This window comes from Branchiostoma floridae, chromosome 13, assembly GCF_000003815.2.
Source record: "Branchiostoma floridae strain S238N-H82 chromosome 13, Bfl_VNyyK, whole genome shotgun sequence".
Classification (NCBI taxonomy): Eukaryota; Metazoa; Chordata; class Leptocardii; order Amphioxiformes; family Branchiostomatidae; genus Branchiostoma; species Branchiostoma floridae.
This window is the reverse complement of record NC_049991.1, coordinates 15,547,943-15,564,841: the sequence shown is the minus strand read 5'-3', so window position 1 is coordinate 15,564,841 and position 16,899 is coordinate 15,547,943. Positions and strand designations below refer to the sequence as shown.

At 39.7% G+C, this 16,899-nt stretch overlaps 2 protein-coding genes across 3 annotated transcripts; one reads left to right on the top strand and one right to left on the bottom strand.

Moving 5' to 3' along the window:
* Positions 1–290: 290 nt before the first annotated feature.
* Positions 291–8,325, bottom strand: LOC118429266 (tRNA-dihydrouridine(16/17) synthase [NAD(P)(+)]-like). Of its 2 annotated transcripts, XM_035839742.1 has the most exons (15): positions 8,199–8,325; positions 7,388–7,462; positions 7,055–7,237; positions 6,542–6,650; positions 6,222–6,272; positions 5,630–5,742; positions 5,233–5,315; positions 4,588–4,691; positions 3,939–4,083; positions 3,582–3,678; positions 3,366–3,451; positions 2,735–2,877; positions 2,343–2,386; positions 2,021–2,096; positions 291–1,668 (listed from the first exon to the last, which is right to left on the bottom strand). In XM_035839742.1, the coding sequence occupies exons 2-15, from the start codon at positions 7,442–7,444 to the stop codon at positions 1,289–1,291; spliced, it is 1,671 nt and encodes a 556-aa protein (XP_035695635.1). In that variant the 5' UTR covers positions 7,445–7,462; positions 8,199–8,325; the 3' UTR covers positions 291–1,288. The 2 variants fall into 2 exon arrangements, with proteins under 2 accessions (XP_035695635.1, XP_035695633.1); XM_035839740.1 differs by lacking the exon at positions 7,388–7,462 and having other exon boundaries at positions 7,055–7,312; positions 8,199–8,319.
* Positions 8,326–8,527: 202 nt separating this feature from the next.
* LOC118429463 (WD repeat domain phosphoinositide-interacting protein 3-like) lies at positions 8,528–16,518 on the top strand. Its single transcript, XM_035839946.1, has 10 exons — positions 8,528–8,746; positions 9,774–9,848; positions 10,236–10,337; positions 12,044–12,131; positions 12,780–12,874; positions 13,284–13,474; positions 13,870–13,955; positions 14,334–14,435; positions 14,763–14,884; positions 15,249–16,518. The coding sequence occupies exons 1-10, from the start codon at positions 8,680–8,682 to the stop codon at positions 15,353–15,355; spliced, it is 1,035 nt and encodes a 344-aa protein (XP_035695839.1). The 5' UTR covers positions 8,528–8,679; the 3' UTR covers positions 15,356–16,518.
* The last annotated feature ends 381 nt before the right edge of the window (positions 16,519–16,899 follow it).

Sequence of the window (16,899 nt, the reverse complement as noted above, 5' to 3'; positions counted from 1 at the left end):
TGCTATTGTAATGATTGTTGACAATGTGTGTCGGCGCCCTTTCGCATACGATAATCTCATTAAAACCCGTTTTTCAAGGTCTCAGTTCAGTCCTTCTAATTAATTTTCGCGGTTTTCGCGACGATTGTAATTGGCTGACGGAAAAAAATTTCGAGCTGGCTAAAGCCCTGATGTAAGTACAATTGTGTCATAACATTCTCCAATCAGAGTTATTGACTGTGAGCTAGCCAGAATATTTCCATAAGTCCATGTAGTATCTGCTTACTTGAATAATATGCACAACTAGAAACTACTTTCCCAGACCAATTCTTCTTTCAATCCTTTCTACATACAATGTATAAAAGGATACTGATAGTACTGATTTTACAGATGATGAAGACTTTACAATACTTCGTCAATAACAGTTTTGTTACACTGCATCTCCAGTGATAGCTTCCCTCTCAAAACATTTAAAGCACGCTCGACTTCATAAAGCACACACTGGCCGATACAAACTTTCTCATTACACCATTTAGAAATAGACAAAATAGTTACTGTTTACGGACTTTTTCCAAATACCCAATTCTTTGTTGAATTACATATAAATAGTTCTGCTGAAGCAGGCTGTCAGAAATTTATTATATACTCATCTAAGAACTTGCCTGGGCTTATCACATTGAGCTGCTCTTCATGTTGCACCATCATAAAAACAGTACATACTGTCTTCTTTTACATAAAAGGTTGCTACAAATGTTTAGAGACATTTCTGACAAAGACTGTTCTGACAAAGTTGAAATAAATGACTTACAAATGTAGCATGAAACAGAGGTAAACATCAGACTCAAGTTTCTATGAATCACTATAATTGCGTTCACTTTTAAATTTGCGTCTTGACTGTAATACATGTTGGTTCATGTAGACTTGGATGCTGTGACTAATCTAGAATTGTGGTATGATAAAGCTGCAAATGATAGACTGTACAGCATACTACTTCAACTTCATTGCTACAAATCATTGCTTTCAACAATAGTAAACTAACATTGCTAAATAAGTACAATAATAAGCTAAATTAAGACTTACAATGTAATTCACCATAACTTTTCCTTTTCTTATTCATCAAAAGATGACCTAACAACTAAATTGTGAGAATATTTATGACATTTTCTGAACAATTGCAATACCCTGGCTTTATTTGGTCCATGTACCATTTTCCTCCTTTGCTTCCTGTTCTTTTGTTACTTGTTGTGCTTAGATGTTTACTCCAGCCTTAACTTCGGAGTCCCCCCTACGGCCTGCCCCTAGTAGTGTCTCAGTCTGTATCAAGCAGGCACACTTTGGTAGGTGGGGAGTCCTGAATGTCACCATTTTTAATATCAGGCATCTTATCATCTGCCTCTGCACCTTTGGGGTCTTGTTGATGATGAGGCGGCACCACAGGGGCCTTTTCTGACAGAACTGGGCCGCCTCCATGCTGAGAGGCCTGAGTCTCTTTCCCATTTACTTCACACTTCTCCTCAACCTGAGTAGTCAGTGAGCCATCTTCATTCTTTACAGAATTATTTGGATTGTCTGGATCAGGTGATGTGTTGTCTTCATGTTCATTGCTTGTGTTTTCTTGTTGTTTTTGGTGCTTCTTTTCCTCCCATAACCTTCGTCGCTCCTCCTTGGTTTTAAACCAGAGTCGGTGACCTAAGCAGTGATTGAAAGCAACATTTCAGTGTGTCTTCAACAACTTGTTGCTATAAAGTGCTCATTGGGGCATCGTTATGCAATCAAAATCTGATTTGTGTGCAACTCCGCTGTCTTGTTACCAAAAATGTGGTTGGTTCTGTACCAGCCTCCTTGACAATCCTACAACATTAAAAACATTTCACTATCTACAAAGCTAAGGGACTGATGATGATGACATTAACGAGTCTCAAGAACTAAGCATCTAAGGCAACGTTATGTTCATCTCAACAAAGGAAGCTGCAATAAGTAACAATTGTGGCTAAGCTTAGTTAATTAGAAGCAACACTTTGTTCTGAAATCTGTGACTCACTTGGACAGTCCATCTTCTCTGCATGTGCCTGGACCTTACAGCAGGCTCGACACAAGCTAAAGACACAGTTCAGGCCCTGGAAATCAAATAAAAAGACATAAAAACTTAAAGCAACAGCTTACATATTTCTTCTATATATAGTTCTTTGGAATGTAGTTATCTGTATTACCTTACTATGTTCAGCCCCTCTGAACCTTTCAAATTAACCATTTACATGTATCTGCTGAAATTGAGAATCGACCCATGTTCCTGCCTAAGAATACAGCTCTTTACCTGGATAAAGTGAAGAAAAAAAACTACTAAAAATTTAGCAAGTTCTCACCTTTGGGTTTCCACACTTCTCACAAGCAATCCATGGCCCCAACCCTAAATACAGGACATAGGACACAGTATTGTTAACCATATCTAGCGTAACACACCATTAAAGAAGACATTTTGATGTTCTCCAAATTCCACGCACAATCACCAGTAAACCAGTGCACTGACAAGTGTTTTACGAGTGGTTGCATTGATATCAATCAAAACCATCATAATCTAGAAATCTAAATGCTAAATTTTTATATTCATCTATTAGATATTGAGTACTTTTAAGTTTTATAGCCACCTTTATCCTATCATATGATAATTAGATGAATTTGGAAACCTTGTGGTTAACAATCTTTTGAAGTTAATTATTACTGTGTACTTGCTGTCCTGATGCCAGTAACCATTCACCTTTGCTAAGGAAGTTTTTGTGCGGGTAGCGCATCCTCCGTTTGATCTGGTTCCGCGACAACCCAGCATTTTCTCCTTCCTGATTTAAGTGCCGTTTTGGTGGTCGCTCCTTGTTGGCCTGCTCCCTCTCTTTCTGATCACCCCTGTAATAATAATGTAATTACACAAAAGAGCATGAAATATTTCTTATAAGCTACCATTGCACCAGTCATATGCATTTATAATAACTATCCTTGTATGTTTACACTCCATGGTGTGAACAAGTCAGTGGAAGAGTGCATAAACTGGAGAGGATGGTATTCAAGCTATTACCGATTGATTTTCACATATCTACAAATTAGTACAATACTACATGCAATATTTGAAGAAAAAAGGGAAAACATCCACATCAGCAACCAAATAAGAGATTAACAGACAACATAAGGGAAGATCTCCACATCCTCATATTACACAATGCCAAACCATAAGACAGCCTGCCTCCTCATCCAGTGCAAGCATGTCTAACCCTCCCCAGGGAACAAGAGATGTAAAACCAGATACTAAGTGTGAGTAAAGAAGATCTATCTCTGTACAACAATGATGACAGAATTAATGGGTCATGGATCCTTTCTCCCTCGCCATACAAACATACCTTGGCCTGATGTACGGCTGACAGATCCAGTGTGGGAAGGGTAGGCCGTTAGTCGGCTGATCTGCACCAGGCTTGGACGCCTCCTCCTGAAAAAAAGTGTGGAATAGTCACCAAGTGTGTAGTAGTCACCAAGATAATCTATGCAGTAAATGAATTGTTTAACACTATTAGATGCATCAACAGCACTGCAACCTCTGACAAGACAGGCATCCCTACCTGACAGCGTTTCTTCATTTCTTCAGACACTTCAACTAGGCTTTCGAAAGTCTTGCCCTGTGCCAAGGCAGTCCGCATGTCTGTGTGGATCTGAAGGCTGGGAAGAAGGTACATGTAATGTGTCAATGTCCCTGAATCAATGGCAACTGTCAGGCAGAAACTAAGTCTACTTCTAGACAGTCTTTGGTATATCAAACTTTTCAAATCTTACACACAGAATGTTTTAGTGTGGTAATACCATCAGGAATATGAACCTTCTCTATTTTAGACTTCAGAACGGAAGGCTATCTTTAGGCATTTTGATGGTTAATACAGAAATATCCACTTACACAGGGATTGACAACTACTCTTGTATACCTGTGGTGCCAGAGTTTGAAGAGATGCCCCCTGACTGCAGACAGCTGACATGGGTTCTCCCTGACCAGCTGCAAATACTCGTCAGCCATCTCCCACACAGGCGGGTTCTTCCCTTCAAACAGGGCAGGGTTGTGCAGGTTTCCCTCTGGGGAAGCAACAGTGAGACAGAACAGAGTTACAACTGAAACAAAATAAGCTTTGGACAGTCCTACTGCTGTCTTCCTCAGAATTTAAGTGACCAAGCAACTCGATCATGTGACCTTACAGACATTAGTGTGCCCCAATGTAGATTGCCTTTCTGTGAGAGGAACTTAAGAGGCCAGTCTGGCCACTTACATCAGGCCACATAAACCATTGCTAATGATTTGAAATGAACTTTCAAATTAGCAGCAAGACTGTTATACATATACTTCTGGCTTTTACTTCTCCATGAAATTTCTGACTTAAAGTTTGCCCAACTATCCTTTATAAAGCACATGTTTAAATCAGTTGGAAGGTTTCAACAATACAAAAGCCAAAAGTCATCTCTCACCTCTATGACCAAATGTCCATGGCCACAAACATAATTTCAAACTTGCAGCACAGTAAATGTATTATTCTTGTCGCAGAAAAATAGAACTTTGCCATGAAAACTTCCTTATTGACCCACCTGCTGTCATGATTCCATCCGTCCCCGTTTCCTTCATACACCTCTCAACACTCTGCAGGTTTAAGATGTTCCCATTGGCAAAGACAGGGATCTTCACACTGTCCCTGTAATGATAAACCATTAACACTGGTGTACAGGAGTTTAAATCTATCTGTTGGCTACTAACAGAGTTCATTTTACTCTGGGACTGTAAGTATAACTAATGAGGGTTACCTTTGTGCAAAATTTCATAAAATGTTTATGTCAGTTTAACCAAAAATTGTAAAACTTTTCCGGTCGTGTAATTTTCTTATTTTCTCGCCTTTCTAACCATTACTTAATACACACACAAAAATTTCCTACTGCCTGCATATAAAATTCAAAATCACCCTAGCGTCAACCATACTTCTTGCTGAAAATCTGCCCCATCACAAATTGGACTAGGCTCGGTGTATCATTCTGGAAAGTCTTTTCTACCTTTTTGGTGCACAGTTGACATCTCAGAGGTTTGAATCCCACAGACGAGCTGCTAAAAATTACCCAAAGCCCTAGTAATCCACGAGACGTCAGCAACTTGGAGCAGCTCCAAGTTCAACGACACGTCAGCCGAACTCGGTTCTTGATTTGTGACGGAGGCTTACGACAGATACAAATGTAAGTGCTTACTTGACAGCTTTGATGTGCTCCCAGCTGGCCAGACCTGTCAGACTCCCCTTCTGTTCCTTGGTACGTCCATGGACCGTCAGGAGCTGCAGCAACAGAGCATCAATCAGATCAACACCATTCTTTGTCTTACACAGGTGTGGTACTCACAAAGTTTAATCCCCAAAGGAGAGAACAAAACCGGGTGGAACTAAATGTCCAAATACATTCACATTTTACACTTAGTACATGTACCTTCTTAAATCGATAAACAAATAAATTCCACAAGTATCAATGTTTTCATTTCTTACATAGTGTGATCAAAAATTAAATATCAACTGTAATTGCAGAAGACTTTTAGTAAAAATTTCAACATATAAAAAGCACCGCTGAAATAATGACTTCATGAGCATATTAGTACCTGGCATCCTGCTTTCTCCAGCATCTGAGCATACTCCACTGTCCTCTTCACATCTTGGAAGACTCGAATCTTACAGGTTACAGGCACTGAACACCGTTCATGCACGGCAGACACTGGGGAATGAGACAATATGGTCTTAAACATGGTCAAGGTGTGGCTTTATCTAAACAAAGGATCTCAATTTAGCATCCTATTCAGCCCTAACCTAAGCTAGGTACTAGTACTCCTTTTCACCTGAGTGAAGTGAGGAAAGTTGTGTAATGTGCCTTTCCCAAGGGCACAAGATAAGTGACATTTTTCCCTGCCATTACACGACACAACCCCATGAAAGTCGAAAGGTCTCAAGTCACATCGACTGCAACTATAAATACATATGACTCTGAAGGTGATGTGCAATACGTTTGGATGTTCATATTGCTGCTGATAAGATTTGGTTAAATAATTTTGATTGCAATAAATGCAATTTTTTGGTATCTCCAATATTCATTCTAGGAAACAGGATAGGTCACATGCTTGGCAGCATGTTCAGCGACCACTTTACTCAGTTGTTGATGGTACTAGACTAGCAACTGATGCAGAACACTTGACTCACCCAACCTACGGATCAGATCCCAGTCATCCTGGAGAAACGCTCCATAGTGACCTGTCAATAACAAAAAAATTTCTCAGTATGCTGTGCTGTGCTACAAAGCCCTATAGCTTAAACACTTAGTACCTGATGCTAAGAGTACCAAAGCTACATGAACAAGGAAAAGTAATAAAAAAAATCCTTCGAAATATGCCAATTGTAGACTCTGACTGACAACTGTACCTTCTTGTTAAAAACAAGAAATGTGAGAACAAAAATCGAGAGATGGGAAACACCTTCTCAAATAAATAGACAAAAACAGTTTTGACTATGAATAACATTACCCCTTCGAGCAATGGACTGCGGACATCCCAGGTTGAGATCTATAGCGTCGCAGTGGTCCTGAGCCAGCAGGGCTGCCTGCACCAGTATATCAGGGTCATTCGCACAGAACTGTGGATGAAACAACAATCAGAACTATACTATAGTACATTTATGGATGTGTTGGTACATGTACTTTGGAAGCTATTTTTTTTACCTGGAGTTTTGCTGTAATGGGGCTTACTTCTGATTTTTGCACAGCCAATCATTTTAAAAATCATATTTTTGAAATATGCTTCTAACTTTTTAAGTAAATCATTTGTGAACATTGTCAACATCAAAATGGTTACCCTGAATGCGTATCATTGACCCCTCAAGACCCCTTAGCTTATTAGAATTGGGGGATCTAATTCTCCCATGACATTGCTCAGGAAGTTAGATTAAATGTCTCAGAACAGATATCTATGTCTTGGGTAGCATCATTATTGGTAGCCACTTTGACAACTATGAAGCAGTCACTTAAGATTATGCACAACCTGCACAATGAGCGGTCGGTCTTCGGGACACGTCTGCATGGCATCCCTGAAGTACGTTTCCTCCCGCGAAAACAGCGCCGCGTGGAACATGGGCGTGTAAGCAAGCTGACAGCCGTGCCTGCGGCTCAGCAGTCGCCATGGCAACTCACTCTGGTCCACCATGGGAGCCACGACGTAGCGCGCCTTCTTCAGGGTCTCCTCCCAGAACTGGTACCCTTCCAGCTTCCTCCGGTCAGCCATGATGTCAGCCTGGGGGATCTGTCAGGGAATGAGAACATCTGAGTTAGCATATTTAAACCTTTACTGGCTGGAGTTCTCCTGAGACAATGTAACCTTCTTCAGGGTCTCCTCCCAGAACTGGTACCCTTCCAGCTTCCTCCTGTCAGCCATGTTGTCAGCGCGGGGGATCTGTCAGGAAATGAGAACATCTGGCCATGGGTAACCTTCACTGACAGGGGTTCTGCTTGGAAAGAACTGAGGGAGTCGGTGGGTGGTGATACCCTGGGAATCTGGCCAAAATGATCTATGAGTCTGAGATATATACATACATCGCTTATAACTTATCCTGTTGCACAACAGCATAGAAGGGATGGCAAGCAAAGTTTTGACACTATTGATGATAAAAAAATCCCAAGCGTATCTATTGATCTGGTCTGGATCTCCTTTTCTCTCATTCTGGAAAAAATCATTGTGACCAGGCATGCTAGGCAGCACGCCGTGGAATTTTTAAAAAAGTATGACTAAGCCTGAGCTTACCTGTGTGCCTCTGTGTTTCTAAATGTTATGTGGGCCTATAACGTTGTTTACAATTACAAACCTAACCAATCTCTATAGCGTTAATGTTGACATTTAATGATTATGTAGTAACTAGAGCCTGGGTGATTAGAAATTGCCACTTAGTGTAGCTAATCAAGACATCACAGCAGTCTGAAAATTCCAGCCGTTAGTGAGACAGATTAGAAATCGCTGCGCGGCTGCTTATGCAACCTCAATTGCAAAGCAATTTTAGGAAACCGGCCGGCATGGGCCAAAATATTCAGCACCAACCGGTTCTGATAGCGAACTTACAACAACGAGCTCACACCACAATAGCGGACTTAACATCGTCCAACACTTTGACGAGTTGTTTGATCGAAATACTTGCCTTGATTGGAGGTGAAAAACACAGAAGGCGTCGGAGAAAGGACGTGATAGTCGGCAGCTAAGAGGAGACGCAGATTGAAGCCGCGTGTCCAAATGTCGGAGAGTTTATTTCAGGAACAATAATGTAGCGTAAAATTTGAGTCCACAGATTCGAGCCGCTTGTAACCATGGATTAGGAACACTGTCTCGATATCTCTAAATTGTCAGGTAAAACCATAAGAACTTTATCATTTACATTAAGAATTTATCATTATTTGTTTTATATGGGGACAAATAATGACTAAATAGTTATATATCACCCATGTAAACATGTAATCCGAGTGTGACGAATGACGAGATATGTATTACGGGTGAAAGGTCAGAAATTTAGCAATGGCGGGGTAATTTCCTGTTGGACGCGGAAAGTTGTAGCGATCAGAATTCTTCAAGAAAAAGGGCGGTCAAGGTCAAGATAAGACGCCATCCCGGACTTGGCTGCAACCATGAACATCGGAACTAGCAGCCTGCATGACAATGGCCTCCTGTATGCTGGCTGGAACCAAGACCAAGGTAACAACCACTGCACTCATCCAGAAAGTGCACGGAGCGAGCAAAATCAAGTTGTGATGGTTTACAAGTCAATTTTGAATAGACCCAAAGTAAGAATCGTATAGGGCCCGATTTCGAAGTCTTAGGTTAAGATTTTAAACAACATTGAGTGTGATTATATGAAGGCAACTCTCTGCTTTATAGTTAGATTTTGGGGGAAATAACAGGGGGTGTAATTTGATGAGTGCCTTGGTGCCACATGACGCGTACTGCACAGCCCCAGGCCCCACCCCATTTTCACTCAGCCTCATCTCCTACTTCTGGTGCTTACACAGCAGAACTAAGGGTTCAAGGCCATCTAAAAGTAGAATTGTGCATTCAATCTGACTTATGAACATGGCAAAACATTTTTACATCAGCCTTTCTCAGACACTCAGTTCAAAGTTCATTGTCAAAATGAAGAAACAAGTCTAAATGTTCTTCACAAGTTTTATCAATTACTTTCTAACAAAACAAAGACGAAAGAGCGAAAATTTGATTATTTGGTACAAACAGAAGGCTACAAAAAAGAACAGAATAATACATCTTTACCATGATAATTGATATCATCAAAGTGCTGTGTTGGAAATATTGCATATTTTCATGGTTAAAGTTTAACGCAATGTAAACCATCAGTATGCATTGAACTTGCCCAATCATATAAAATCAAATAATAGAATATATGAAATGGTTTGATTTCGAAGTTGGGCCCAATTAAACTTGCAATGTCTGACATCCCATGTCGACGTCGGTGATTGAACATTGGAAGTTGACCAAATTTGTATCAGTAACGTTAATTACTTTATATATAATAATAGAGCTTTTTCCCACACACTTTTTATGCTACTAGTATCCAATGTCCTCAGTAACGATTATGAATAAAGTTAATCAAAGATTTTGGGCAACAAAAACTCACTGTTGTTTACATCATAACTCTTTATTTCCTGGACTGAATTTCGTATGTTCCTCACAGTCGTTTTATACTTAACTTGTACAATTGTACTTCTAGGCTGTTTTGCCTGTGGAATGGAGAATGGGTTCCGTATCTATAACTGTGACCCACTGAAAGAAAAAGAAAGACACGGTAAGTAACACTCCATCCTTGAAATTAATTTGGATGTCACACTTAATTTTGAATGCTTCATATAACTTTGATTATAACTTTATTCAAATTGCGAAACAACGCAATGTGGACACTAGGCTGCAGGCTGATATCGTGACTACATACAATACATAACATTATATACAATACAAAAATTAAGCAACTATAAAGTAGGATAAAATGGTTGATACACTTTAAACAGTTACAGCTAATGCTTCATCAGACATATTGTAACGTAAGCAAATTAGCTTTCCTAATTATCAAATTTAGTACATTTTTCTATTCTGTTGCTCAAGACAATAGTCAATATGATTGTAATGGACATATCTTTTTCAATACATGTACAACGTTAATTCTTCCCATCCCCAGACTTCCCAGATGGAGGCATCAGTCATGTGGAGATGCTGTTCAGGTGTAACTACCTGGCCCTGGTCGGGGGAGGAAAGAGCCCAAAGTTTCCTCCCAACAAAGGTACGAGGCTTGGACTTACTGTCTTTGTGAAATTTGCAGTCCAAGATTGTAATTTGTAGACTGATTTTAGCTGTCCATAAAAGTTAACAGCTCAACCTATGAGAGATTGGGTGCAATATTTTTGTACCTTTCTGTGTTTTCTGTATTTGTGTTTACCTCTTAACAGAGGTGGGTGGGGCTAGGGGTGGAATATGTCTATTATAATTTATTGCACTTTGATAGCAAAACATTGAAGGATGTATTGTGTAGAGGAAATAGTGAAAATGTCTGTACACGTTCAAATGAAAAGCTGTATGGCGGGGCTGTGACAAAAATGTACCATCTCATCTGGAAACTATCCAATATTCTGGGTTACACATGTGTACATCGTAAACTTAAGCAGATGAAAGTCCAAAGTTGCGATGTAAGTACTGATATTGGACAGATGTGACCCTGTTTAAGAGCTACCATATCATGTTTTGATTGCACAAAGGGGCAAACAAACAATAAGTCAACTATTAGCCCTTTAAATCTTTTCTTGACCTGATAACAATAGGTCACCATGTATGCTAATTATCTGTATTGTATTAATACCTTGTACAATGTACCAGCATTCTTATGATAATGTATGGTGATTGATCCATATGGCTTCATGTCTGACATCTATCATACATGATAAACACACTTTCTTGCAAATGTATAACAACAAAAACTTAACACTATGATGCTTGAAACATACAGAATTGCATCACCTTTAGCCTGATTTAATCGCGCTTCTCAGGCCCGTCGTACATTGCCGTGGGGAGGAGGCTACAAGCTCCGGATAGCGGAGTTTGCGTTACATCACCTTACTTTATGTTTATTTATTTATTATTTTACTTGTTTTATGACGTTTTTTTGCATCAGATACTTTGAAGTTACCCAACAGATTCATATCCAAATTTTCTATGCTGTCATTCTTTGTTGTCATTGCTGAGGACTGCAAAAAGTTTAGATGTGATGAATTGTTTGATGTAATTGATATCAGCAACTGCTGCCGACATGCCCCACCATGTTCCTACAAAGCTGGTGTGTCAAGCTGAAAGGGCATTATACCTCACTGACTCGACCTTGTTCAGGGAGAGTACAATATGCAGTATTCCTGGGAATCGCTAGATGGTGCACACATACAAAGAAAAGAAAAGCAAAGCATGATGGGACCTCACGTGATGACGCCCCTTCCCAATCATCATTTCCTTTTGTGCTTCGCGCAAGGTGCACGCATCGAGTTTGCTCCGGTACGATCCGGTAGTGACTCAGTTTTTCGTTGTTGGCTACGAGAAGAACCACTTTCGGCGCACCATGCCGCCGATAGGGTAAGCCCCTATCGGCCGGCTACTATCGTCGCAGCAGGCCGTAAGACCGGGAAGGGTGAAAAGCCCCTATCGGCGGGCTACTATCGGTACTGGCGGTCGAGCTTAGCGCTCAAGGCTTGCCAGGCGCTGGGAAGGACCAAAAGGCCCTTTCGGCGCAACATGCACGGGAAGAATTGGCCAAGCATGCCGTAGAACCTGGAGGTTATCGGCGAGGCTACGTATACAGACGGCCGTCATACCTTGTGCCTTACACGGAGCTGGCATTATCGGCGCACCAGGCCGAAAACCCCCCAATTATACCAGCAATACAGATACATTTACTGTTTAACTTTAAGAGAAACTAATAGTTCACATGACTGTGTTTCCCCACAGTTATGATCTGGGATGACCTGAAGAAGAAGCATGTTATTGAGTTAGACTTCTCATCAGATGTCAAAGCTGTCAAGTTGAGAAGAGACAGGTCAGTCTCTGCCCTGAGCTGGGTTATTTATGTACATGTACACATGTAGTCTCCAAGCAGTGTTTGAAGTGGAACTCTTGACATTTTTCCTTGTTGGTGGGGTTAGCTGACAGAAGTATATAGCATATAAGAAAAGATTTTCCCTATCAACCTCTGCTTGGAGATTAAAGTACAATATACATGTACATGTATCTGCATGTTCATATTCTTGCGATATACATGTACTGTTACGAAGTAATGTTTTGTAGATACATACATGTTGTTTATCAGGTTGGTAGTTCAATGTAACTATGTTGTCATTTTACAACCAAAATATGAAATAGTGTTTTGACAGCCTGCTACAGTTTGCTCCAGTCAAATTTTGCTTAGATCAAGCCTCTATCAGCCCTTTCATTGGTCAGGCCCTTAGGACTCCATAGGAGAAGAGCCAATCAAGCCCTAACAGTAAGGGATTTTGTGATACAGACTAGATTTCATTTGTATATGGTAGAGAAATATTAGGGCAACAGCAGACAGGCTATGTCAGCAATAAATGTCAGCTATAAGTCCTATAATTAAAATTTTGGTTGTAAAATAACAGCATTATACTTTACATGTATATATACTGAGTGATGTTGCAAAGTAATGTTGTTCATGTGCCATTCTCAGGATTGTGGTTGTGTTGGACAACATGATCAAAGTGTACACCTTCACACAGAATCCACAACAGTTACATGTATTTGAGACATGTAAGAATTCCAAAGGTAAGTTTGCAACTTTCTCATTAAAGTTGCCTTCTTTGAGGTACTTTTTCAGTTCATAGTCTTCATATATATAAGTAAAAAGATTGTGCTTGTCTCGCTATGTGGTATGAATACCTTTGATAGATGTAGTACTGTTCTTAAGGATAGCACAGATTCAATATGTGTTTTTTGATAGCACACATCCAATGTCTTTTTTAAATCAAATTCAACTAGAGCCCAGTGTATGTCACCATCATATGAGAGTGAAGCATAGCTAATACAATTTATACAGCATTGATATAACAAGAAATCAGTTTTACATAAAGTAAGATGATACAACTTGAGAATAATGAAATAAAAGAAATGCATCACAATCTCACTTTCTACTATCTTTGAGTCCAAAATTTTATATCTGATTCTCCCCTCCCAGGACTGTGTGTCCTCTGTCCAAACAGCAACAACTCCCTCCTGGCCTTCCCTGCCAGACGGACGGGTCATGTTCAGGTCGTTGACCTTGCTAACACGGAGAAGGCACCGGCGGACATCGCGGCACACGAGGGTGCGCTGACCTGTATCACTATGAACTTACAAGGCACAAGGCTCGCCACTGCCTCAGAAAAGGTCAGTGAGGGAAGGTCCAAAACTTTCACAGATTTGTTTTTGTCTGAAAGATTCGGCATCGTCAGTTTACCTTTCTCTTGTCTCCATCAACAATTAGTTGTCTGTTTAATAAGTCTGTAGTGATTTTTAGTGTGACTGGGCTTTTATGTAGCTAGGATGAGTTCTGGGGAAAGTAATTTCTACATTACATTTGCTTTAAAGTTAGCCATGTAGTGTAGCCATGAACGCTGTAATGTTACTTGTTTTGTTCTACCACATCAAGGAGTGGAGGTGAAATGTGGCAGGTAGAGCGTTCGTAGTTGGATTTTAGGCAACTTAAGAGTTCTCAATCCAGCAATCTACCAGTAGTGAGGTTTATGTACAAACAAACATCATGTTTGTCTCCATGTTTTCAGGGAACACTGATCCGTGTGTTTGACACAGCGTCGTACCAGCTGCTTCATGAGTTAAGGAGAGGCACAGGAAGTGCTCAGATATACTGGTGAATATTGATCAAATTTTCTTTAATTAGATATTTGAAGCACATCTATTTTTTTCTCTATCATATAAGGATAAACATATAAAGTAGACCAATCCTCTAGCTGTCCAACATCTTTTGCACTGCAGCTATCCATCAATAAGACAGAGTGTGACATGGTGCGAAAGATGCTGGTTGGCATGAAGTATTAGTCTGTTCCGTATATCTATTATACACTGTATAGCAATAACTTAGTTTTCAGTATTAAGGTATCAGTAAAGGACATGGTTCATGTCTTCACGTAATTGACATGTACCATAATTTTGTACATGTACCGGTATGTAATGAGTAATGTGCAGTTTGGGGTTTGGACAGCTCTTTATTGTGATATCTCTTGTCCAGCATGAACTTCAACCAGGATGCATCTCTGTTGTGTGTGTCGAGTGACCACGGTACAGTTCACATATTTGCTGTCGAAGATCCCAAGAAAAACAAGCAGTCCAGGTTTGTATTCACCACTTAAATACATCTGCATGCTGTATCCCATAATTTGCTTCTGAAGAATGATTCAATGTACGGAACACTGCAGGGAATTGCAATGACATTTGCAGGAAACTGCAATGAGACCACATTTTAATCATAATCCTGTGGTGTGTTTTCCAGTATCAATTTTCTTAAAAACTAGCATTCCCATCTCACACTAGATATCATGTCATAAGTGTGTTTCATATGAAGGTTGTAAAATAGCTATTTATTTGTTTGGACCTATAAACTTGATATACATGTGAATTAATTAGAAAAGATATCTACATGTATTGTTTTTGACTTCAGTCTGGCAGCTGCCAGCTTTCTGCCCAAGTACTTCTCCTCCAAGTGGAGTTTCTCGCGCTTCCAAGTCCCCAACCAGACCCAGTGCATCTGTGCCTTTGGTTCGGAGCCCAACTCTGTTATAGGTGAGTTGGCTTCACACTATGATGTTACATATATGACCAACCATATCTTTGTCAAGGAAGGTTAGACATCCAGGTAACAAGATACGTTTCAAACGTCTGACCATTTCCAAAATCATATTCAGTTGCTTGAGTAACTGCTTTTTGGCAGAACCATAGCTTTTGTTTCTTGAGAAGCCAGAAAAGTATGAGTTTATCTTAGACAATAACAGTAAACAAAGTTCTTTGTGCACAACCTACCTTTTTCTCATGCCAGTGTTTCAATTCACTTTTGATAAGACTGATAAGAATACAGCTTAACTTTTGGGGTATAAGTGGAAAGCAGAATTGTGCATTGTATCATGTCTTTACACTTTTTTTTCTACAGCTATCTGTTCAGACGGAAGCTACTACAAGTTCCTTTTCAACCCCAAGGGAGAATGTACGCGGGACGTGTATGCACAGTTCCTGGAAATGACGGATGACAAGACGTAAAACCTGCTGCAGCTACATGATGTACACTGTAGTTACTTTGCAAAACTGTTTTCACAGCTCGCTTGCTGGTGCATTCCTAGTGATTTACCGAAGATGTGATTTCAAAGCTGTAAGAAAGAATGGCAGAATTGCATTTATACTTTCCACTAGACAGCGATCTGTGACCAAAATTGGATTTGTGTGCTCCTTGATTTCTAGCCAGTGTTTACACAATCTCTCGCTAGCTAGGGTGGCAACTGTAAGGTCGGCCACTAGGAGCATGATTTTAGTCAGGCTACTTGAGTTTATGATTGGAATACAATGTAAGCTGTAAAGGTATGACTTAAAAAACAAACACAAAATTTGTTAAGAGATCTGTAAAATCATTGGCACTCATTGGTCACAGCAGTCTCCAGTAGAAAGGAGATGTAAAGAAGCTTCTAGCACTTTTTGGGCAAGTGAAGATAGTTTGTCTCCTGGCCATACTCTTTAAGGGAAATGGGACCTGCTTTTTACATCATATAACAGAAATTGTTTTTGTTGATACCATAGTATTCAACTAAATGTGGAAATATAGTCATTTCTAAAATAATTCATTTGATTTGAAGACTTTTCTGACACCTGGCGCCAATTTTGGTGCGTTGAATGAGTTTACAGCTTACGTCCACTGTTGACAGGCCAAATATAGAAAGGCAATTAATTTTGGACTGAAGTGTACCACAGTATTATTTTATGTATCCTCCTCCAATTAATGATAAATATGAGGATTATGATGCTTATTGTTAGTTTTAATCATTATATTTTGGAAAGTTATTGCTTCTATATTTGAAGAAAATATCAAAAATGTATAATATCTGCTCCTGTACATCTAAACAATGATGCATGGGGAAAATTCAACATGGGAAAAGATAATCTGTACTTTGCTTTGCTTTAAAGGTAAGCTGATTGAGCCAAACTGTTCTAAGTAGCATATTTGTATTACCTAAAATGTATATATACATGTAACAAATCTCAAATTGCCTTGCTTAATGTTCCTTATGCACGTCAATGCTCGGTAACAAGCACTGCCGACAACTTCATGTACAAGTCTTGTTACAATTTCTTTTATTAGATGAAGAGTCTCGTAGCAATTCTTCAGAGACTGTCCTAATTGTGACAATTAAAGGAACACTTTTCACAAATCTGTATGTGTGTGTAGACTTGTTCATTACAATAGCTTACTAGTATTTCAAACAGACCTGCACTCACATGTGAAGTCCAGAGTAAGAAACTTGATGTTGTCAACACAAGACTGCTATGAATGGTTTGCCACATATCATGGACAAATCATTAAACAAATAGGAAACTCGATGATTCTCTCACAACCATATCAACAGTGGTGCAATGCCGCAGTGATTGACCTGCCAGGAGGGTAATTCAATGGGAAGCTTAGCGAAAACGCAGAGTTGAACAACCTCTTACTTCTTTAATGATATTGCTTGTATTAATAAGACACTGAGGTACTGCATCGGTAAACGCTAAGGAAGAACTTTACTTCAGTAGCTTAATTTGAATGAACGATGATG